This window comes from Haemaphysalis longicornis, unplaced genomic scaffold, assembly GCF_048455015.1.
Source record: "Haemaphysalis longicornis isolate Haplotype H1 unplaced genomic scaffold, Haemaphysalis longicornis Haplotype H1 scaffold_10, whole genome shotgun sequence".
Classification (NCBI taxonomy): domain Eukaryota; kingdom Metazoa; phylum Arthropoda; class Arachnida; order Ixodida; family Ixodidae; genus Haemaphysalis; species Haemaphysalis longicornis.
The window spans coordinates 152,001,053-152,025,829 of record NW_027526204.1 but is presented as its reverse complement, the minus strand read 5'-3'; the positions used below and the strand labels follow the sequence as shown (position 1 = coordinate 152,025,829).

The 24,777-nt window shown below is 50.0% G+C and overlaps 2 protein-coding genes across 3 annotated transcripts in view; both read right to left on the bottom strand.

The window, feature by feature from the left end:
* Positions 1-1,590: 1,590 nt before the first annotated feature.
* LOC144158010 (chymotrypsinogen B-like) lies at positions 1,591-9,521 on the bottom strand. The gene is made up of 3 exons (XM_077688699.1): positions 8,591-9,521; positions 7,170-7,353; positions 1,591-2,069 (listed from the first exon to the last, which is right to left on the bottom strand). Exons 1-3 carry the CDS (start codon positions 8,966-8,968, stop codon positions 1,837-1,839), a joined length of 795 nt encoding a protein of 264 aa, XP_077544825.1. The 5' UTR covers positions 8,969-9,521; the 3' UTR covers positions 1,591-1,836.
* A 5,547-nt stretch (positions 9,522-15,068) lies between these two features.
* Positions 15,069-24,777, bottom strand: part of LOC144159664 (lysosomal alpha-mannosidase-like) — a 45,721-nt gene continuing 36,012 nt past the window's right edge. For both annotated transcript variants that reach the window (XM_077691289.1, XM_077691290.1), the window contains 4 exons: positions 21,869-21,991; positions 20,302-20,400; positions 17,174-17,302; positions 15,069-16,026 (listed from right to left, as the gene is read on the bottom strand). In XM_077691289.1, coding sequence (XP_077547415.1) covers positions 15,760-16,026; positions 17,174-17,302; positions 20,302-20,400; positions 21,869-21,991 — 618 coding nt within the window. In that variant the 3' untranslated portion in view covers positions 15,069-15,759. The remainder of the gene's footprint in view (positions 16,027-17,173; positions 17,303-20,301; positions 20,401-21,868; positions 21,992-24,777) is intronic.

Sequence of the window (24,777 nt, the reverse complement as noted above, 5' to 3'; positions counted from 1 at the left end):
GTGGGTTGTGCGACTACACACTCAGCGTAATATTAGTTGGCGCTGTCAGGCGAGAGGTAAAAATACCTTCAGACACAAGGTAGGCCACCATAATCAAAAAATAGAAATTAGCCCCGGAACCGGTTCGTAACGGTTCCTTCGATTCGTTCCGGTTCGGGTTCAGTTCCAAAATGGTGGAAAAAATACGGGTTCGGTTCAGTTCCGGTTCCGGGCAAAAATTCTGGTTCGGTTCCGGTTCTGGTTCGACACCCTGATTGTATGCACAGAAAAGGAGCGCATGCCCCGCATTGCTCCATAACATGTGCCTAATGAAGTGCACAGAAAAGGCCCGTGTCAGGGCGCTGGGCAGCTCTGAATCGGAGGTTCAAGCCTCCCTGACGAATCGGGCTGCCATTGTCGCCGCCAGGCTAAGCCAGCGGCACCATGTCCCTGTAACAGAGCTTGGCTAAATAAAGTTTACCCCCTCTCTCTCTCTCTCTCTCTCTCTCTCTCTCTCTCTCTCTCTCTCTCTCTCTCTCTCTCTCTCTCTCTCTCTCTCTCTCTCTCTCTCTCTCTCTCTCTCTCTCTCTCTCTCTGTCTCTCTCTCTCTCCAGATGCTTAGGGATGCTGTGCAAGTTTTTTAGCAGATCGTTTCTCGTAGTTAACATATGGGGTAATTGCCTGTGTGCAAGTCCAATCAAACGAGGCTTAACGTAGTGTCATCGTTATCTAGCTGCATTTTTGAACTTTTCAAATACTTTGTAAATATTCAAAAAATTTTAGTGCTGTGTGAGAAAGCATGGACAATAAGTGGCCGTGACGGCAGAGAGACTTAACGACTCAGTCCGCGATCTCAGCGAGTTGGCCTGGCGGTAGAGTCAACTGAACCTGGAGGATGGCTTCAGTGCCTACTGTCGCATGCACAAGTCATCCTTCCATGTGCAGCCAACTCTGCCGCCAGACCGGGGTGACCGCATCGGTGTTTCTCGAAGGAAGCGCTGGCAGCACTCCACTACAGAGACGACCATATACGGAACTTAAAAAGGGCAGTGGCTGAAATGTGTTTCGGCTGGAAGCATTAAAGCCATGCTCCCCCACCAGTGTAAATTTAATTCGACCTAACTTTTGGTCTTCGAAAGTTTTAAATATTTGCACACCTCTTGTCGTCGTTTCTTAGTTTGCACTTGATTCTGCTCGAATATGTAGGCAGATGTCAGCCTGCGGCCAGCGGAATGACATGTGCCCTATGCGCTTTCGTTGTCACTTGGAATTGCTTCTCATCTGTGTTCCCAGTTTGCAAACTATGCGCGACTTGTGCTACTGTGGCTGTAGGCTTTCTGCTTGGTGTTTGCTTTGAGCTGCCAGAATGCTAGCATGGCAAGGGCGAGAACTGTTGCTCTAGCCTGGGTAGGTCAGCCACGATGAACAAAGCTGAGTCGTAATGCAAACAGCACAAAGATGACGGGCTTAGAAAAGGTGGGAGACAGGACATGCTCTGTCCAGTCTCCCACCTTTTCTAATCTCGTCGTCTTAGCACTGTTTGCATTATAAACCAGTACCAACATGCCCAATCGACAGCCCTCCCGCAAAAAAGCTGAAGTGTGACGGGAGGCCTATGCTAGTTGCAATGGTGCTTTACGTTTCGCTCCACTTGCGAGAGTTATCTATGGAAGTAAGTACATGTGCATAGGACCAGTTGCCATTGCATTTTTTGAGACTTCTATTTCTTTACATTGGATGTCTTTGTGACATTTCGGAAGCATCATAATATGACTAAGGTAGGCTCGGGAAGGAGCCCACACTCTGCAACCACACACACGCCGGTCCTCAGGGGGGTGGAGGGGCGTGGTCGCCTTGTCAGAAGGTCTTGAAGATGGTCTCCAGCAGCCAGGGCATGAGCGCACGCACGTCGGTGAAGACGGCGGCGCTCGAGGCGGCCCCCGCGGGGGCGCGGTCGTCCAGCCACGAGAGCAGCCCCACCAGCACCCAGCCCTGCACCGTGTCCACCATGAGGGCCGCACCGGGGTCGGCCACGTCGCGGAGAACACCGCTGCTCACCGCGCACAGCTCCTCCGAGGGATCCAGGGCCTCTGCACACACACACACACACACACACACACACACACACTGCTGTCAATCGAGCGCTTTAGTCTTTATTGTGCTGATACATGCGTGGCTTATTCCGAACGCCCTCACACAGAAAGGCATCTGTCATGGCACTCCCATCAACTTGTGAGGCTTCCCCTGGCGTGTTTCCGAACGCTTCGCTGACCAGTGCCCAACGTGATGTGTGATGTCACCTTGCGCGCTACTCTCTCGAGCAACTGCAAAAAGAAGCCCACCGTTCGGCCTCTGTAGCCTCGAGGCAGAGTTCTGAGTGTTGGTGCTGAAGACATAAGTTGGAGTCCCAGTGGGTCTTATTATTGTAAAAAATGTTGCGATGTACATGGCACTTTCAGTTTCGCCTACAAGTACCCTGATAGTAGAGTTTGGGATTGGTTGTGTGTAAAGTGTGTGTGTGTGAGTTTATCAATGCACTATCAATTATCTCTCGCCATACCCTCTTGTTTCTCACACACTATCGTGTGCCCCTCATGTTGCATGCAGACGCTGAGCCCCCCAGAAAAATAGGGGTGAGGTTAAGCAGATGTTTCTGTGGTTGTAGAAGCTCGGTTGTGATGAGCGTGCAAATCTAGAAAGGAATTCTGGCCATGGTTCACCGAATTTACTGTGCATAAACATGGTTCATTAAATGTGCGGCAAACATTGCAGTGATGGGGGAGCATGTTGGCACAGACTGCCAAAGCAAGATCATTACGACTAAAAAGTTGCTCGCGAGCGGCGAGCCTGTTTTTTGCAGGTATTGCCGTGCCAAGTTCGCTTCGACGAGGAAAAGCCGGATCTCTCGAAAAACTTGCTTGGAGTACGAATTGCAGCCTAAAACTCGCACTCGCTGACGTGAAGTTTACAATGGGCGACTCCGTGTATTTGGCTTTCTTGCACAGCTTCGGTGTCGTGCAAGAAAGGAAGCGTAATGGTTTAGTTTGGGGCAGCGATGCTAGAAAGAATACTGCAAAACAACAGCAAACTTGGGAGGTTGGTATTGGAAAAAAATAGGCGGTTTCACGCTGTTTTAGTAGGATGAAGAAAAAAAAAACGAATGCCCTTCCCTCCGGAAACGGGTTCACGCGAAGCTTGATCTCGTTGAAAACGAGAACGACCAAGACCAAAACGCAATGACCGCAAAACGAAATCGAAAACATTTATGCCAAAATCAAAAGCCATTGACGGATGAGAGAGAAGAAACTTGAATGAGCAAAAATAAATTGTGTCGTGGCTTCCTAGTCCTAGGGCTTGTACTAGTATATAATTGTGGGATGGCTTCCATACGGAGTTTGCCAGAGTGCCAGCAGAAGTTAAAGTGGTCTGTGAGGCTTTGCATGGCTCTGTCGTCGAGGCTTGCCTGGAGTTTGTAGGTGATTTTATCTTGCCCAGGAGTGCTGGCTCACTTGCTTTCATCGATGGCTGCTCGAACCTCATGTAGCTGGATGTTCCGGTCGAGTAACAGATTGGGGGTCCTTGTGTATGGTAAACGTGGAGCTCCTTTCCCGGCCTTGAGGTATTTGGTTACAAGATCTCGTATGAGGTCTTCCGTCGTGTCTCGGAATGAGGCGTTTTAGTTTAGGTGCGACTGCTTTCACCCGTGCTCTTGAGCGGGTTAATTAGGTGTCGAAGCAAGCGCCATGTCTTCCGGGTAGATAGTGTTCCCTGAAGACCGGTCGTCACACATTGTCAACCAGTTTCCTTTGCATAGCGAATTTGCATATTCCGCCGCTTGCTTGTTAAGTTGTGCTATACGTAGCTTGAGTTTCTTGTTATGTCGCTGCTTTTTCCACCTTCGCGTAAGGCTGTGTCGAGCTTCCCAAATATGTAACAATTTCGAGTCGATGTACGGGTTGTGGTAAGGGGTTATAGTCTGTGGAGGTCTTCATGTCTTGAATGAGTTCATCGGCCCACTGTTCATAAGAGAGGTCCGGCGATGGAATCTCGCGCTCCCTCCGGATTTTAAGGGATCTGTCCCAATCAGGGATATGCGCCGAACCAATACGGGCGTTGTAGTTCATATCCTTTACCCGTATTTCGATAATGTCATGATCTGGCCCTAAAGATTTTGTTTATCCAGGGTGCCTCCTGGATGCTGCGAGTGATTGACAGGTCAGGGCAAGTGTCCCTTGTCACACTGTTTCCAGTCCTTGTGGGTGTATTGAGGTAGTTGATTGTAAGTTCTTGGTCTTTTAAAGTCTCCTAGTATGAGAATTGGAGAACCACCAGCAATTTGAAGCGCGGTTTTGATGGTGTCTTCAATTCCCGACTACTTTTCTGTTCGCCGGCAGTAAGTATGAACAGACTCTCCTTGTTCTGGGAGGAACGAGGGATATGCTCGGTGAGCGTGTGGTGACACTCCTTTTGAGGGAGAAGGTGCTGCATGGACGCGATGGATTTACGAATTAAGGTTGCTGTAGATTTGCCTGCGGGATCGATATGTGGTACATATCTCGGTAATTTATCGGGGACATTATAATAAACTATACTTTCTTGAGTTACGATCACCTCCTGGCCTTGTTTTTAAATCCTCTACAGTTCCATTGCAGTCCTTCGTTAACAGAACTTAGGGTCTTGGCTTTCAGCTATCGACGATCGGGAATAAGGTGATTGCCTCTTTCAGGGTGAGCTGGTTTCTATATTCTCTTAACAGGCATGGAGTTGTCCTATTTTTGCCGATTGCTGGTCTATACGGGCTGATTGTCCGTCAATCTGCGCTCCTTGCTGGGTGACGAGCTCTTACGTGAGCGATCTTCCGACATTGTATTGCGAGCTGTGCACTAATTTTGTTCAGCAGAGTTGTAACAGATGCGATGGAATTGGGCTGGGTTCCTTGCTCGATCGGGCTCAGGCTGGGACTTGCATTTGTCTCAAGAAGAACTGGCTGTGCCTGTCCTTGGATTTCTGGCGTCGTCGCCGTACTTGAGCAGGCACTGCAGCCTCCTGAGCTAGAGGAGTGGGAGTGGTTGTTGGAGCTCGGGGCGAAGTGTCCATGGCAGAGTTACATTGTGCAGAACGCTTTTCTGGCCGTTTGCGTTTTTCTTGGGCTGCTCACATTTCCTGCGAAGCTTGGCTAGCTCGGTACACATCTCACCAACTTTTCTCTCTAAGCGCTCACAGTTTTGGCATGGCGACTGCTTAAAAAATATGCGATGGGTTTGATTGGAGGGAGGAATGGCGCAAGCAGTGGGAGAAGCGATGTTCGCCCTGCTCCCCCGCCTAGTGCCACCCCTTGAAGAATGGCTGCGGTATCTTGACTGGGACCAGGACCGCGATTGAGAGTTCCTTCGCGATGAGGAGGAGCCCCGGCGGACCGGGGTGTTCCCGGTTCTCCGACGACGGAGGCCACGTTGTGGTGAGGATGGCTGTAGGCCCCCCAGAGCCTGGGATGCTGCACATTGTGGCGCGAGTTCCTTCTGATGCTTGACGTACGGTTCGCAGAAACGCTGCGGGCAGCCCTTAGCTGCCGTGAGGTGCTCTTCCTTGCACAGGAAGCAGCAGGGCTTGCACATGTGGCCATCGGCCGGGCCCTTGGTTCCACAGGTGGGGCACGCCCGCACGTTGGGGTGTGGACAGGCCGTCAATCGATGGACCATTTCGTTACAGATGGTGCACGCAGGAACCGTCTTCCTATATATGGTACACGTGGAGCAGCACCCTTTTGCCCAGGATTGTTACGATTACTGTAGTTGAATTTCCGAGCCTTCTACAGGCAATGAACTCAAATCCGGGGAGGAAGATGTCGATAATTTGTTGGCTTGAGTAGTGCAGGGGGATGTCATGGATGACCCCCTTGACTGAATCGTCTGGCGCCAGACCATAAAGTCGGACTGATTAGATGGTCCCTCTAAACATAACTTGTTTCAGGTGGTGGAGTGCTTCCGCTGCCTCGCGGTGGGATGTGCTCACCGTTGCCGTATTTTGAACACTGTCGATCCGAAGACGGAACTCTGCATTGCGCCATGTGAGCTCCGTTGCCCGGAGTAGGACTTCCGAGAGCTCCGTCTGACTAACTTTTGCGAGATTCAGGCTTCCCTAGGGTCTAATTAAAAGCTTGTAGTCGTCGAAAGGGAGTGGAGGTGGTTTTGGCTTCCCGGTGGGTAGAGTGCTATGCTTCAGTGCCGGCTTGGTCAGGGTTAGGTCTGGCTGCTGAGGGGTTTTCTTCATGCGGCGTCGTTGGGCCTGACTCACGACGTCGATCCATTTCGAGCTTGCTTCACCCGCAGACGAGGCGCTGTGATCCCCTTCATCGGACGTCTGGTATAGGCCATGATGTCCTCGGCATCGCTTGAGTTTTCGTTAATAAGGCTTGGCGGAAGCGCCAAGCAGGTGGCGGAGCTCGAAATTGTGCGCACTCGTCGCTAAGCCTACCCGTGGAAGCAGGCCTAGTTCGCCGATGAGGAAAGTTCACTGCGAATTAGTGGAATATTCACTTACGGCCAAACAGTATCTTTGCATGCATGCATGGGCGCTTCACGGACATGATGGTTTGGCTGAAAACATCCATACATTGCGAATTTTGCGTCTCTAAATGGAAATCTGCGGAGCCCATGTGAGGCACGTCATCACTGTTTCAAAAGAGCACGTGCTCTCCTTGACCGACGAAATGAAAATGCAAAACCACCGATCGACCAAAATGAAGCCCTTTTCATTTTGGTGAACTTTACCGGAACGCAAATGTTTGGTATACGTTATTGAATATCATTCTTCTGAAATTATTGACGACGTTTACGTTCTTTAATGGCTTCCCGCTATTCCGCGGAGCGAACCATGCACGACCTTCCCACGTCACGCTTGAAGGTGACCTGCCCGACGACAGCGAGCGACCGCACGTGCGATGTGGGGTGATTCGAGCGAGGGTTGCGCCCGATAAGGGGAATCCGCGCAAGGGTTTCAGCGTGCGCCACCACCGACAGCGAAAGTCAGTCAATACAAAGTTTGCTTGAAAATGATATACGTGTATGGTGGCAACGAAAACTTTACACGATGTAAAGGATTTTCACTATCCGGGGAGCTTTCCACCGGGTGTACGGTTTTGCCGGCTCCAACTATATTGCCCGCTGGTGCGCGCGCGCTTGTCCGCGTACCGGGGTCGTGTACCAGCTGTGGGAGCAGCGAGCAGTTGACCAGCTGCACCGACTCCCTGGTGATGACGGACGGGATGCTGCGGCTGCCCCTCGTCGAGCGAGCCTCGTGGCGGGCCATCCAGAGGACGGGGCCGTGGACCTCGAGGTCCGGCCACGGCAGGCACAAGGCACCCAGCCACGGGGCCTGCAGCGCGCCACAAGACGCCACTTTCAGGGCGACACAGAACCGACACATTTCTCACAACAGAAACTAAAGCAGGGAGCACAGGCGAGAATGAAGGAGTGAACGTGGAGTGCAGCAGAGAATGAATGGCGGCAACATCGAAGAGAGGTAGAAACCGTACACAGCGAAAGCATGGACCGCAAAGCGGCATTACAGCTGGGATTACAGCGCTGCGTGAGCGGAAGTCTGTGTGTAGCCCAAGCGGTCAATCATCAAGCAAAGAAGCTCATGGCGTCTGGGAGACATGACGCCTGCAAGGCGTTAGCCAATGGGGAAGCCGAGACCGTTCCAGGCGCCCGCTGTCCACGCCCCCTTGTGATAGGCTGTCTTGCAGTGGCTAGCCCCAGTATCTGGGGGTGGTCGCTTTGCTCTTACGGCTGCTAGGGCCAAGCCGATTCGCTGTTGACCGTTTTGCTCGCTGAGGCGATCAGTTGCGCCTACGTAATGCAAAGCAATATCGAAATTATTATTTTATATGTAAATTATTTTACACATTCTTGAAGTTAGCATTTATTGGTCTTTCATTTCATTTCATTTATTATACCCTCAGGGCTTTACAACATTGCTAGCTTATCATGCTTATTGGCTTATCACAAGTTATTATTTGTGACCAAGACATTTTGTAATAAGATGCGTTGTTCATTATTCTGAATATTGCCACTTTTTTACTTCCGTATGCGTGATTGGCTATAACCATTAACCAGAGTTTCTTTATTTTTAGTTGCAAGATAGGCGTTTGGTTACCTTAGGGCGTGATTTCTCACTTAAATTGACGTTTTATTTTTCAGCTGCAAAATTAGGTATTGAATACTGCAATCAACTATTGGACGATTGTAATATCCAATAGCAAGCCTTTCAATCAAAATTTAGGAAAGCAGTAATAGAATAAAAAATATGTCTTTAAATGAGTGTTTGTCTTGCAGCCCGAAAACAGAACTCGATAATAATTTGACATTAAAACTTACACATTTTATTATAATAATTTTAAATAAGCAGCTAGCCCTCTATTTTACGGGGAGGGGATCCCTCGACCGCTTGCTTATCGCATGTGCTAATTATGCTGCGCTAGCTTGTTAGCTCAAAGAAATTCCCTCGAGTTATGTTCGTGGCGAGTGCGATTTTACAGGTGCTTTATACTATAGACGCCTTTGTTACGGTTATAAAGGAGGCTATGGTTATTATGCTTCTCGAAGCGGACCTGTACGTCGAGGGGCTCGTCGAGCACGATCACGGCGAGGTCGTTGACGGCGCGGGCGGTGCCGTGGAAGCGGCAGCCCGGGTGGCAGTGCGCCGCGGAGGCCGACACGCTCAGCGTGCCCCGCGCCGCATCCGAGGAGCGGCCGTGCTGGTGGCCGTGGTGGTGGAGCGCCGCCGCGCTGGTGTTGCGCACGAACACCCGGTACGTGGGCTTGTAGCGCGACGCGAACAGGCAGTGGGCCGCCGTCAGCACGTGCCTGCAGAACGCGACCACGAACATACAGCTGGAGTGTCTCTCTTCCGTTTCTTTTTTTTCTTTCCCGTGCAGCCGATGATTGGGACGGCCTTCCCTGCTCCATTGTTTCAACCACCTGTTCATCAATTTTCGTAGAAAATGTCAATTCACCTTCGTAGCTAATCCTGATGCGTTCAAATGTATTTTCCCCCGTGTATCGACCCCTTATGGGATGATACCTCTAGTGGTGTCCTTAAGGAAATAAAAATGAAATGTGATCGCCCTGGTGGTTGCCTGCCCACTCTTCCGGTCAGAACCTTGCCGCGTCAGCGTTAAGCTCCGCTTGCTTTTTGCCCCGAACGTTCTTACATCGTCGGCACATTGCCTCATAACCTGCTGCTCTGAACCTTTCTCCTGATTTGGAATGTAACGCCACAAGGGGTCGTCCCCCAACCCGAGCTATGGGTTTTAAACCTAGGACAGATCGTGTACGAAACTGGAACATCAAAATAACCTCATCGCCAAAAATTCATGACTGTAGCTAAAGCGTTTTCATTCGAAGGTGGTGTGTACAAGCTACCATGCCAGTTACCCAGAACTTCGTAAATAAATTAAGCAGTAGTAGCAGAACCCTCCGGTCGCGGGTTCGATTCCCGGCCGCGGCGGCCGCTTTTCTGATGGAGGCGAAAAGCAAAAACGCCCGTGTGTACGAGATTTCGGCGCACGATAAAGATCCCCAGGTGGTCAAAATTAATCCGGAGCCCTCCACTACGGCGCGCCTCATCGCCTGCGTTGCGTCGGCGCGTTAAACACCACAGTCAGTCAGCAGAACCCTCCTTCGGGCGCGACCATTGAATATATTGATAAAAACTTAGAGGGTTCTTGCTGCAACAACAACAAAAAAGTCACCCTTATTTCGACGTTTCAGACGGAGACCGTCCTTGATGAAGGTCGGTCCCCACTCCAAGAGCACGTGGTTAGGCTTACCGGCTTAGGTGGAATGACCAAGGGTTCTCACACTAACTGGCAGCTTTTTCTATTGTAAAGTTTACCGTGTGGCAACTGCAGCACCAAATCCAAGAATTTTGTTTGTTCTTCTACCGCGCACATTGCACGTAATTCGTTTAGAGTGACGGAGGGGACCTTCTGACACGCTAATTGCTTGCAACCTTACGTTCCCTCGTCATTTAGTGTAGCACGGCACAGAAGAGGCGCCGTACACGTTCTCGTCGCGGCGGCATGCAGAGGATTCCCTTGGCAAGTACCCTCACTCTGGCCGATCCCCCTGAGTGGCTAAGATCCATTCGTGAGGCACAGTGCATACCTCTCGGTGACGAGGGCCCCCGCGCAGGTGGAGGTCAGCCTGTGGGTGACGGCCACTCGGGCCCGGTGGCCGAACAGGGACTCCGGGCCCCGGAAGTTGGCCGCGAAGGCCGAAGCCGAAGGCGAGCTGCTGCTGTTGTCGTTGCTGGAGCCGTGGAAGACGCTAGGGCAGGGCAGCAGTTCCTCGGGCTCGTGGACGTCGGTGAGCGCCTCGACGCGCACAGTGACGATCCAGGGCAGCGAGTGGGCGCCCCCCGTGGGGATCCCCTCGGAGCCGCACTGCACCGGCACCGGGAAGTGCGCCGTCCGGCAACCGTGCACGACCACCGGGGACAGCAGCTCCAGCAGCAGCAGGAGCAGCAAGGAACACGCCAGAACCATCACGACGACTCTCGCGACTGCTTTTGTCTTCTTCTCGGGGAAGCAGTCGAAGAAGAGGATGATGATAGTGATGATGATAACGAAGGCTGCAATGGCGCCATGCCAGGGGCGCGACATGACGGGCGCAGAAAAAATGGCGCGCTGTCTATAGAATGGCATCCGACGGCGCACAAGCTTATATAGCGCAACCACGGGGTGCCGTCCGACAACATTCCAATTTTTAAGACCGGGTTGGAAGCGAGGTGTAGTGGTCCGGCTTCCCGATACCAAGATGATGATGATGAATAAATTTTTATTTGTCAAGCTGGTGCAGATGTTAGGGCACCCGCCCGGTGGAGGGATTCCCTATTCCGGTATACCCATGAGCTCGGCTGGCGGTCCAGGCCCTCTTCACCAGTTCACGCTGGATTCCAAGGTCCGGGCTCGTCAGGCGGTTCACCTACTGCTTGTAGGAGGGGGAGGTTATTGGGGCAAGGCCTGGGGTCTTCTGGCACTCCCAAATCTGGTGGTACAGTGTACCGGGCGTTGATCGATGCTCGAGTTTGGCTACCGGCCTCCTTTGTTTCTTTTACATCTTTAGTTTCAATTATAATTTTTAGGGCTCAGGTAAAAGGAACTGTTTACTAACTCCTTGCGAACTTTACTACCCCGCAGAACGGTACGCAGGATCTAGCTACCACCAAGTATGAACCCTAAATGCTATCGCTACAAGTCTAGACCGTGCACTTAGTAATTGCTGCTTGTTTGGTACTAACATTCATTTATATGAACAAAATTCTACGACTTATCGAACATAATAAATACACCACTTTTCGCAGTCCACCTCACCATTAAAAAGTTTTTGCAAATCAACATGCTGACTTGTATATTTTCACATTAAAGTGAATAATTCCAAAATTAGTCTAGTTGTATTAGATATGAGCAAAAGCTTCAAGAAAATATGTTGCGATCAAACTTGGAAAGGCTTATTGGTGAACAGTGCAAAGCGCCAGGTCTGTTTAAAGATGGAATCCAAAAAATCAAGCAAAAACTGGAGGTGCTGGATGCAGACCGGTGCACTTGTGCGCGCAAGAGCGGATCAGTTAGCCGTAGGCGAAACGCCCACCAAGCGTGCGCTTGGCTTAGAAAAGGCGCATGCTCGACGTAACCTGATAAGCGAGATAGAATTGGAAGGTTGAGTAGTGACACAGAAAGAGGACTTCGAGGATGCGTTTTTCGAATTCTACCAACTGTTTGCTCGCCGAAAGGTTGATTTATAGGGTTTTAAAAAAGAATTTGTTAGTGCATTACCCAAACTGGTTGGTGAAACTAAACACAGATTAGAACAGGAAATAACCGCAGAAGAAGTAAAAAACGCAATCCTAGAGCTTGAACCCGGGCAAGTCCCCTGGCCCAGATGGGTTAAGCGCGGCTTTCTATAAAGCATTTGTAGGCGTGTTAGCGCCTCTGTTAGCCGCACTGTTCAACGAGGCCTTCAAACTAATGTCTTTACCACCGTCTTTCAGCGAGGCACACACAATATTGATACCGAAAACCGACAACGCAGAAAAAATTAAGCAAGTTACATCATACCGCCCATTTCCTTGAACAATGTTTTCATGAAAGTGCTTGCCTAGAGAACACAAACAGTAATTCAGCCATTAATCGGATCACACCAGGCATGTAGAATCAAGGGCCGTACAATATTTACTAATATACATAAAGCTAGGTGCGTACTGAAGTGTTGCGTCGCGACACGTGACGGGGTCGCAGTTCTTCAACTCGACGCCGAGAAAGCGTTCGATTGTGTGCGCACGAGATTTTATTTTTTTTTATTTTGGAGTATGTAAATGCAGGTTCAGTTACAAAGGAGGGTTTAGTTATGGCGTACAGAAGGCGCTCCACTAGGTTAATAGTTAATAAAAATCTGGGGGCCCCCATTAGTGTGGAGCGTTCGGTGCTCCAGGGCTGCCCTCTAGGGCCCCTCCTTTTTTTGCCTTACATCGAGACGTTGTGTTTGAAAATAATGGGAAACGAGCAAATTCGTGGTTTTAAGCTGCATCAGGCTGAAGTCAAATTGTTAGCCAACGCCGACGACATCTCACTATTCTGCAAAGACACAGGAAGTGTCACTATTGCTATAAAGGATATTAAAGCATTTAGTATGGTGTCAGGCAGTATGGTGAACTGCATGGTCCAAGTGCCTGGGGTTCTGCCATGGCAGTTGGCCGACGACACCAGGCTTATTTGCAGGTGTCAGTTGGGAAAACAAACCGGTCAAGTATCTTGGAACACCCCTCGAGAACTACAGGGATAGTGATCCATACTGGTGTGCGCAAGCACAGCAAATACGGGATAGAGGCGAAAAGTGGAAAGGGATCAACTTGTCGATGTTTGCCAGGGCAACTGTGTGCAATTTATTTTTTGTTTCAAAGTTATGGTTTGTAATGCAAGTGATGCATTGCCCGCGTATGAATGTTCACAAATTTAATGTTCACAAATTGCACCGGATATTTGCAGTGTTTATATGGCCGTTGACGTGGGAAAGGTGTGCAAGAACAAACCTCTTTAAACGTGTGCGAGACGGTGGACTGGGACTGGCGCATTTGTTCGTGCGCCAATTAGTAAATCGGTTTCTGTTTTTGCGGGACACAAGCGACCCTTTCTTAAGAACCGTGTGCCAGGTACGCTTAGGTCAAGTGCTACCGCAGTTTGTGGTGTCTGCAAGAAGGATGGAGGGGAGAATTTTCGGGTATTTTAGAGAAATCGTGCTGGTGGTACGATTTTTGACAGCACGCTTTTCAGTGCAGTACTTTTCCCGTAAAAAGTTGTACAAGGACTTATGTGATAACCTATACCCTGTGCCACGGTACAGGATATTGTACATTGCAGGCCCTGGGCAAGATGTTCTTAAAAGGGTCAAAAGGATGCCAGTTCAAGGTGGGGCGAAGTCATTCTTCTTTAAACTCCATACCGGGACACTTGCAGTTAAAACGTGGCTTCAAGATAAGAGGTTCGAAGTTATGTGGGGTACAGACTACACAATTTGTAATCAACCGGAAACAATAGACCACGTGTTCATCACTGCTGGATGGCAGTCCACTTCTGGGACGTCCTACAGCGAACACTCCACAAAGAATTTCCGTTGAACCCACACGGAATTCGGCACCTCCAATCGGAAATGAAGAGGGCGTGCCGTACGATACGAATGCTACTGGGCCTGTACAGCATTTGGAGGGCGCGCATGGCATGGCTTCACCGTGATGTGGATGCTAGGCCGGCGCGACAGTTCTTTCGTCGGAGAGTGACGCTTTATGTCGTTAAAGTCCAAGAGATATATGTGCCTGAATGGTTGGCACGTGTGGAACCACCACTGACCGCACTGAAATAACTTTTTAACGACAACACCATCCGGAAGAACCGGATTGTGGCTTTGTAATAACTCGTGCTGTCTTGTGTTGCAATGTGTTGGTTTTGGGCAATAAAGTCCGACAATAAAGAAAAAAAAAAGGCAACTTATCTTGCCCGTCTCGGGGACGATATTCTTGTGCCAGATATGCCATCGCGTATTTCTATTTTTTGCCTAAGAACATGCTGTTGGTTTGTAATTAAATATCAGCACGCCAAAACGGGAAGGACTTGAGGCGAGATATTTTGTTTGAATAAAATGTGATGAGAGGTCCCCTTGTACACGTACTAAGACGGGTATTGACGGGGAAAGGACACGAGCAGAGATTGTAGCAGTCGTGGGCCTGACAAAAAAGAACAAAAATAAATGATAGGTCGCAATAGGTGTTGAATTGGTTCACACAGACTAGGGCTAAAATTTACCTTCCAGACAGTCAAACAAACGCTGTTTCCCTTAGAACTAAGGTATCAAAATCTCGTCGCAGTACGTCCTCTGTCAGAGGCAGACAGAGCAAAGCACGCTTCATGCGTCGCCGTTCGCCGCCGAAGCATGTGCCAGCGAGACGCGGTGAGCATAAAGTGAATCCTAGCGCCAAGCGCTCAATGCTATCAGCTTTGCCGCTTGAGGAAAAAGGATAGTATACAGGGGTTGAACGCACACGCGGCGCACATCGGTGTCTCGACACCACAAGTGAAACGTCAGATGGAGCGGCGATGCATTTTGGCACGAGCTCGCGTGCCCCGGCTTTTTTTTGCCGCCGGGTGTACATTCGGCGAGTTTCGTGTGTGACGCCGACGCCGAGACGCAAGTCAATGGAATGGCTCACCTGGTAGGCACGGCAGGAACGGGACAGTGGTGGCAAGACCCATCGGCTGAGAACGGGTGCACCCTTAAAAAATTACTCGCAAATTGTACGAACAACGTGAAACCCTCATATTTGTCTCGAATTCTGCTCATAACAGGTGAAAGCGCTGAAACACTACGTTACAACGGGTTTGTGGCTTCTGTAGATGAACAATAATGCGATGGGTCGGCGTACTAAGAAGACACTTGCCCTTTAATTGAGGCAAGGGTCGTATAAATCGTGCGAGTAGTTCCTGCAGTGCATAACCCAATCTTGTTCATACGAAAAAATGACAACAAAGTCGGTGGAAAATTGGCACAGCCCATGCGGGTATACGTTTTATTTTGTATTGTCAAACGTTGTTGGACGGAGTTTCAGCACAGTGCGTTTTAATCTGTGCCAAGGAACAAATGCTCTCTCCTGCAGTGGAACGGCAACGTTTATATCGCATACGCAGATTTCTAATGAAAGCCGGTGGCCTCGTCGTTATCAATGCCCCATCTACTTTTAAATAGGCATGCCCACTCGTGACGTCCCAGGAAAGGTGGTGCCATTGCAGCCCCCTGAAGGCACCCTCCATGACTTCACTCCGCTGATAATTTTCATCACGCCTGCGGCATCGATCCCTGTTTGTTCTCAACGCTTTCAATTTCACAGACCTCTGAACGTCCAGAAGGGGGCCTCCCATCACGGCACGCAGGCTGGCGTGCTTCCCGCGTATTTTCGGGCCTCACAGTTGCAGTGCAGAAGGCGCAAACGCACCCAGAGGGTCGACGAATGAGAAAAAGAAGAAAAAAAAAGGGGGGAGTGTGGATCGTGTAGGCGCCTGCCCAGTTGCACCAAGCGTGGTGCAGGTTGTTAGGCTCCTCTTAAAGTGCATCCCCGCGATCTGTCCTCATGTGGTGTGATTTGGATCACCAGCGACATACCGTTATTTCTGCCATTCTGTAAACCATTCTGCACGTTAGTGTAGGCCCTGCAGTGTCACGCGCGCGGAGTCTACCGCAGCGGCGACGTGCGCGCTCGTCCGGGCGGTGGCATTGTGAATGGCTTGGGCGTGGCCAGGAAGGTGCGGATCTGTCCCGGATACATGGAGACCAGCTTGTTGCTGGGCATCTGGTGCGCGTACAGCTCCTCGCGCTCCGAGGTGGCCGACAGCTGCGTCTCGACGCTGGTCCACGGGGAGCGCAGCACCTCGTGCCGGTACCGGTGCGCCGACAGCACCGTCTCGCGGGCCTCCAGAAGCAGGTACGAGTGCAGCAGGTGCTGCGCAGCCGAGGTTGGTAAGAAGTTCAAGCCCAAGGCGACCTCGAATACAGCAAGCGCCCCGACACCATAATGGCTCAAATAAAAGGGCAATCTCTTTCTGTGTCTCTCTCCTTCCATCAATTACAGATTACAGTTTGCTCCCGCTATACGACCGCAACCAGTTACCCTAACAGCAGTATATCACGACACTTCGCTTCGCGTGCTGTAGTCCCCCACAAAGGGGCAATAAATTCCGCCTCTATGTGATAAGAACACACACCTACTCCCCCCCCACTCCCTTGCCCTTCTACTCCCCTTAGTACTATATAGGGAGAGAGCGCTGCCCAGTTCGGGCTCTGTCGACCAGCTTCGGCCGGTGAAGAGAGCCCGAGAAGCCGGACGATCTCAAGGGGCCCTGGAATAAGGACTCTTCCCCAACTGCCACAGCGACGTTTATTCCTCCTCCTCCCCCGCCCCACGTAATTATTTTAATAGCGCATGCGATTCCTTCACAGGGGGGTTTCATATAGAGGGTGGTTGTTGCCGCAGGCATCGCCACAAGTTATGAACGGGCATGAAGGTCGCGTGACTAAGAGCGAATGGCATGTGATGTTAGAGGAGAGACGTGTTTCACAATACGTGGACCAAAACCAGTCACGAGGGTGAGGGAGCAACCTCGGGGAGTGCTGACTCGGCACCACTTTTTTGCAATGCATCTGCAGAGAAAGCTGCCGTGAGGAGACCTCGGGGCAGAGGCGACAACGCCCTGGAGGATCTCGCAATCGGCGTGCATGTTTGTGCGGTTCCTGGAGGCTCCACGCACGGAACCATCGGTATGTAAAACTCCAATTTAATTTGATTCTTCTGTAACACATAAAAAAAAACCGAGATTGTGAATTCTTACAACCCGGCAAGTAAACTTTTCTTGCGGGAAGAAGCGACAGCATTGCACGCTTAAGAATACTTGCTGTTGGGCGAGTTTTGCTTCACTATCCTTTTAAAGCAGAACGCGAAAATAGACACAGCAGGACACACAAAGAACGGACAGGTCCAGCGCCATGCGTTTGTGCTATAGTCGGCTATATGCTCAATGCATTGGAAAAAAGGGGGAGGACAATGTATATGAGAGGAGTGCCTCGAGTTGTGTTCCACAGTGGTGGCGTACCGTAACAGAGACGTTGACCGGGTGCACCTGGCCGATGTGCTCCAGCCGCACTAGCGCCCTGTCGTTCTCGATGCTCTCGAGGGTCATCAGGTGGATGCCCGCGGGAAGAGGGGCCCGCAACTCCGTGTGCTGCGAAACGCAAATTTCGGGCCTCGCGTTTCGATCAGACCCGCACTCGCAGATGCGAAACTCGTGGCTCAAGTGAACGGGCGTACACCGGTGCGGTAGGGCTCTTCTACACTCCCACGAGGTGCGTGTAGCGGAACCCGCATTCTCATTTCGGGCGCAACGGCCGATTGCGTCACGAGCAAACACGCATGCAGAAGGAAGCTAAAGCTAGCAAAGAAATGGAGATGAGTACAGGATTCGCACTCACGCAACATTAGTCGCGAAACTGCAATCGCACCGTCTCCGAAAGCATTAGCTACACGCGCTTCGAAAACTCACGAGATCAGGGAATAAAAATTCGCATAGGGTAACCGCAGCCAGCACCATTAATTAATCCTATGTCTCTTGCAGCGTAGACTCCAGGTGGTCAACACTATTCCGGAGCCCTCCACTACGGCGCGCCTCATAACCCGTGTAGTTTCGGTGCGTTAAACCCCACAATCAATCAATCAATCAATCAATCAATCAATCAATCAATCAATCAATCAATCAATCAATCAATCAATCAATCAATCAATCAATCAATCAATCAATCAATCAATCAACGCAAAATAGCGGTGCAACATAGGATATACCCTGGACCCGCCCGTGCTGCCGGGATTTTTACACCAATTCGGGACACAATTCGGAAGGCATAGAAAACAGGGAAAATAAAATCCTGTTTCCTTTCCGCGGCTTCGCTTAACACTGTTAGCTAGATGCACCGGTACGCGCATAGCGACGAATACCAATCACTTCGGCTGCCCTTTTCTAACGTTCTCCATATCTGTTGACGCATCGGCTGTGCATCACAGCCGCGGAGTAGAATGTTGCCACCGCTCTCGTATACTTTGCCAAGTAGTTGGCTGTATACCTCGAAGGAACATTACCGAGCTGCTGTCTGGTAACACTGCGCTCAGGATTGCGCTTATTGTAATGGCATTACTCGGCAGTCTGCTGACGAATATGCACGGTTTTTATGGATAGTAAAATAATTGATAAGCTTAATAACAATTCATAAACCGCTCCTCCTCACGACAACACTCTAAGAATTCATGGCAGGTGGGCTTCACCGCAACACCCCAGAGCATGTGGCTGAAGTAAGCGCTATTGTGCCAGCACAGATTCTATTATTAGGGGCGATGCCCCTTAGGTGCTGGGGCTGTTGGCGTCTCCTGTCGTCGTCGTAATCGTCGTCTCATATAGCCACGGTACTAAAACACCGGAAAACTCGTTTACGCCTCGCGCTAGAACTTAACGCCTACAAAAAAAGAGCCCATCTCCCCACGAGGGGGGATTCGAGTAAATGCGTCGCGTAGGGGGTGGGTGTATTGCGTTAACGTTAGTGTTTGGGGGGTGGTGGTGGGGTGGTAGTGAATGTTTCTTTTTTTTGTGACGCAAGAAGTGAAGGCAAGGAGTAGGTTGTTGTAAGTCGTTATTTATTTATTTGTTGCTGTTGTCGTTGTATTGGACGCTGAGAACGACGGCTTCGTGGTCGCTAAAGTGTACTATTAAGGGGTCTTTAAGCAGTGGTCGTGCGTTGCAGCAACTGGTGAAGACGAGATCGATGCAACTGCTGCCGTGTATCAGCAGCTTCTTGACGTAGTTTGAATGAGTCAAGGATATAAGGCGCGTTCGTAGCCTTTGATTCTGTGTCGGTTTTGTGGCGCAGTGGGAAGAGCACCATGTACCTCGCGTTCCGCTCACAGGGTCGTGGGATCGAAACCAGGCGCCGATAACTATTATTTTTTTATATATAGTGTAGGGGGAGGGGTGCGGACCTGTTGTTGAGAGCGAGGAGGGTAGCGTGATGCGGGAGAGGAGGAGTGGGGGAGAGGGCGCACCTGCGCGCTGAGCTGTTGCGGACGCACGGCGGACGCTACATGTGAGTTAAAGAAATGCTCTGCATTTAAAATTAGCCGTGGCTTAGCTCGGCTATGCCAGGATATACGTAGTGTGAGCTAAGGTTCAGCTAAGTTTCACTGTATCCATGAGTGAAACCCAAGCGTAAACAGACACATGGACGAGAAAGGGAAATGACACCAGTGCTTACTATCAACTGAAAGATTTATTAAAATCGAAAACACTTATATACCATGCCAAGACCCAACAATCAGGCACGTGTGACCGTCGCACATGCGTACGGTGGTACATGAGGACAACCGCGCCCTTTCCTTCTCTTCTTTTTCTTTCCTTCATCCTCTACCCTCTCTCCTTAAGAAGTTGCACTTCTTTATCTAGAATACTCAGTGACCGATGACTTACACAATCCGAACCCCTAACCCGGATATGGAAGGCTTCAGCTATTTCCCTGGTAGCATGGTCTCTGTGTTTAAAAAAAACTTGCGTGTCTGTGAAGCATGGCTTACAACCGCAGTCTGGACAGTGCAGCGCCAGGTGTGTGCAGGACCTTCCTTTCAAGGAGGAATGATGCCCCCTCAAGCGTACATTGAGACAGCAGCCGTCTGGCCGACGTATCGAGGAGGAACGCGTTCCTCAAGGGGAAACGCGTACAAAAAAAAAAAAAAATAACGGGACACTCGTTTACGCCTCGGGCTAGAGAGCACCGTGCTTCAAAGACACGAGACGTTTGCAGCAAAGCTGTATAGCTCCATCCACCAACGGTTTCATCACCGTTGGCAAGAACGCCAATGAGTCAAGAATACACTTATACACTGCATGCTTCGCCCCTCACCAGGTTTCACATTAGTGGAGATGGCCCGGGATTTTTTTTTTTTTACTCTAATCGCATGCTGGTCTTCGTCTTTGGCCAACTTCGCACATTTAGTCACGCTGATTGGTCACTCAGCAGCGTTGGGGTGAAGCCCATCTATGGCGATTTCTCGGAGAGAAGTAGTACCATGCAGCTTCAGCAACTTACACAGTGAGGGCAATATCAGTTTGCTCTGAAATACTTCAAAGGATAGATTATGGCTTGGATCGCACAGAGGTACGTACGGAACTAAATAATCAACACGTACCTGTTTCCTGGCCTTTTCGGGTAACGGCGATGGATAGAACATGTACACGGGCCTGTACACGTCTTGAAGCGCCGTCGAACGCAGGATTTGAGCGGCCTCCTGTAACGACGGCGTCGCGTTCGAAGGACTTCCTTACCCGCACGAAATGACGATAAAGGAAACGAACTCCTCATGAAGTCAATGGCAGGCTCGAACTGGCTGCATTAAGGTCTACTCCACAAAACCACAGTACTACTTCAGATAGAAAAAGCGGGCCAGGAGGCTGCGAAATCCTTCATGTTCTTTTTGCACGAGCAATATGCCATTGCCGGGAAGTTACCGCCAAACGCGGCATACGACGACTATTGCTGATCCCAGAGGCCACGTGCTGTAGTGTGCGCTGTTGAGCCACCGGTGCTTCGAAATCCCAAGCGCACTAATCCTGAATTCTTATGCACAAATCAGTGCTAGAAATGGTTAAGCGTTATACCAAGAGTGTTTGCTGTAACTTCTTTCCCCTTTTGAGCAGTAAAACATTCGAGACGAAATAAATCTGTGATTATAAATGGAGAAAGCGTCCCTGCATTCGCGCGTTAACATGGAATTAATTTCCCCCCACTTAAAATGAACACTGCCATTTTGTACACTAATGCAGTCTTGCTACAATTTAACAAGGCACAAGCGCATTTCCCTCTTTGGAAAGAGAGAGACTAAAAAACAAGCATGTCGCTTGAAATTCCGCCTGCTGTCGAAGACTTTAATGTGGAAAATTAAAAGCTGGAAGCTTTAAACATGGGGTGAAGCTGTTCGCTGTTTATTATATATCCACTACCCAGTGCTTGCAAGCGTGATTTCTTCTGTTGATGTTATCTACTGCCGTTTTCTGCTCGTTGTAGTGCACATACCTCGCTTGTAGTTTTCTTGCTAATTTATTGGGTAACTGTTTGTGTGTTTGCGCAATGCTAAAATGGCATGTTTGCCCCTTGGAATCAATTGAGGATGAAACTTGGAATTGAGGATGAAACATTCCAAACATTTCCGCCTGCAAGCATCGGTACGTCTCACTTCACAACTAGCAGCAAAAACCTCATTGCCTAAAACTAAACCAGTCAGTGTTAGTAATTAGTCATTTTTGTTTTTTTTCTCCTCGTCCAGCCACACAAAGGCTGGTCCTACTCACAGCGCAGAATTTGTCAGCCGGATATCAGTTAACGCGCTGAGAACGAGGACGCGGGTTCGATTCTTGGCCGCTGCGGCGGATTTTGTGATGGAAGCGAAAAGCTAAGAGATTTCGGAACACGTTGAAGATCTCCAGGTGGTCAAAATTTATCCGGAGTCCTCCACTAGGGCACGCCTCATCGCCCGTGTTGCGTCGGTGCGTCAAAACCTACAATCAATCGATATCAGATAACGTGATGGGCACAAGTCAGTTGAAACGTGGAATGTGTGGGCATTCATGTGCGCATACCTTATAAGTGTCTCGCCGCTTTCAGCGATTACACAAGACGGGGATGTCCCGGAAGAGCGAATGCACGCTATTTGCACGCAAGAGCGAGGCTGCGAGGCGTGCAGCGCGTGCGTACTGTACCTGCGGCGTTCCCAGGTGCAGCCTGTGGCGTCCCTTGGCGACGATGCCTTCGCCGTTGACTCCGCGGTCATCCAGGGGCTCGTCGATGCCCACGCCGTCGTCCTCCATGTACCGCCTGTGCAGCTGCAGTTTCACAGCGAAGCGCGCGTTTCGGCGAGTATACGCAAAACAGTATCCGACGACACACTGAGCGTACAGCAATTTTCAGGGCAGAGAAAGAATTCATAAAGAAACACAAAGAGGTCCCAGAACCTCCACATTTTGATATAAGGTGGCTTACATTGCCCCTGAAATGATGTTTTTGTAGCAATGCGTTTGTGTTTTAAGGTAAAGCCAAGTTAAAAATGTAAGTTCCAACTTTGTAAGCTTGTTTTTCCACATCGTGTGTTGCCCAATGAAGCATGGCCACCGACGGAGGGAGTACTGGTACAGCCCCACTTAATGCTCCTCTCCACCGCCACCGGCCTTTCTCGAATCGCGCCACGCGCGGCGTCTCTGTCCTTCTGACATTTCGCAGTGCCGCGCGCTCTTCGACGGTCGCCTGTGCGGCGCACTATAAACGCCGCTTTCTCCACCCACCAATCGTGTGTGTCCTAAGTCTATGACGTAGAGATCGCTCCAGTGTCCTTACAATGCAACATCGCAAATGACCAATATAGCTAAGCCCAAACATACAATACAGTAGCCGGCCGTTTTTTCGGTCTCTTAAAATTCGGACTTGCTCGATATTCCCGACTTTCCCGAGGAACCACCAGTTGTCCCATAGTAGTTTTGTATATTGTCACGTGCCAGTCTGTGGGATGAGAGCATTATTAAGTAGGACGGACATGCTAATCCCCCGCGTGGGCACGTGCCGTGTGATGGGCACAGCAGAGGACGACGAAGGAGCGCGTTAGATAGCGGCTCGTGTGCTCGGTTCTTGGTCGCCATATTGCTAGCCACCAACCGGTGCTCTCTGTATGTTTCCCCCACATTAGGCACCTCGCCTAATAAATACTTTGTCCCTGCGTCTTCGGGAAGACAACTTTTCTGTGTCCCTGTTTGACAGGACGCAGCAATATGAACAACGGATATTTCGAACAAAATAAAGCCAAAAGTTCGATTTTCCGGACAAAATTTTCCGCCACAGAGCCACGGTGCGACTGCAGGACGGCGTCATTTTGAATCCTCAGCCACCTGGCTAGCTTCGCATTGGATGGGGATTGGCTTGACTCACGCCGGGGTAACAAACTTTTATCTTGAAGGCCATAATTTTGCCTATAGTCTGCGGCGGAAGCAATCCCGAAAGCCGGAAACGGGTCATACGTGGCCCGACTCTCCCGGCCGCCCGCAACCGTCAACGCAAGGCATTGCCAACGTTTTGGCGTTGTTGCCCTATGTTTACAAAGATAACGTGACGCCTGCAGAGATGCCAGCAGGCGTTCTCACACGAAAGAGGAATTTAAGGCAAGGAACCATAGTCGTGAGTTCTTCAGTCCTATTGATATGAAATAAAGTTTGTTTTAAGTGCGAATGCACTTCTTAAGCGAGCCTGAAGCGTCTGCCGCCGTCCGCATAGCAACAGCTGCGGGTGCGCGCGCTCCTCGTCTTCCTTGGCAACGGGGGGAGATGGGCGCGCGCTGCCTGGCCGCTGACATGGCACATACCCACGTGGGGGATTGGCCAAGAATCGGGCGTGAGAAGGGCTAATGCACCCGCTTAAAGGAGTACTGACACGAAATTTCAAAGCTGAGATCCGCTCTAGCAATCAGGTACAACGACAACACAAATAGGTGTCTGTGAATAAATGCATCTTTCTTTCTTTGTAGTTGTGTGTGTGTGTGCGATCTCTCTTTCGCGAACATTACCGAACCGCGCAAGTTCAACTCGTGCATTCGCACTTTCACATTCTTCCACCCGGGGAAATGCGGGGAATTTTTTTGCGATGATTTTTCGGGCTGTTATCTTATTCGGACTATTTTTCGTTCCCCTCCAGGTCCGAAAAATCGGTCGGTTACTGTCTGCCACCAGGGCGCCAGCTTCGCTGAACTTCCTTCTTCACAGGGCGGAAGGGCCCTGATCTTTTTGTAAAAGCTTTGTTTTTGGCGGCCGTGAGCACACTTTTGGCAGTATACGCCCCACTTATTTTCTTCGTTGTCTTTAGCTTCCGGACTCATGTATTCGGCAGAAGATTGCGAAGTTAACATGCTCCCCCCAAGACGCCGGAAGCCTTGAACGACTGCGCTCCAAGAATAAACGTCTCAATAAACTTCCATGTCACTGTTGCGCGTGTTTCCTACATTCTTGTTGGTATGGAAAATTAACAATCATGTTTTGTTGCGAACATAGGGTGGTGCAATGTTCGCACACTAGCGTCTTGCTTTGAGGGATGGGATGAGGTTGTTGTTTAAACCACTCAAAAAATACATGCGATATACTCCGAGGTCCCAACAATGTTGTCAGAGGGTTGTTTGTTTGATTGTAGGGTTTAACGCTCCGACGCAACGCAGGCGATGAGGCGGGAGGGCTCCGGATTAGTAGTGGAGGGCTCCGGATTAATTTTGACCACCTGGGAATCTTTAATGTGCACCCAAATATATTACACATGGGCGTTTTTGCTTTTCTCCTCCATTAGAAAAGCGATGTCAGAGGGTCCCAATGACAACATTGTCGTCAGGGTTATATATAAAGGGTACTCAAAATATATGGCTTTAAATATATCGAGCAACGACGTTAGACAATGTGCTGGCAGATTTAAGTTTCCTTTGTTGGTGTGCACCTCTAGGCGAATGTAAAGCGTACAGTACACAACAGACGGATAGCGCAAGTGACAGTGTGGCTGGCCACTAATGAATGAAAAAAGAAACAAAGTCTTTCTGCGCAGATTCCCGCCAAAGGTAGAAGTAATGTCGTATGCACCGCAAGCAGGT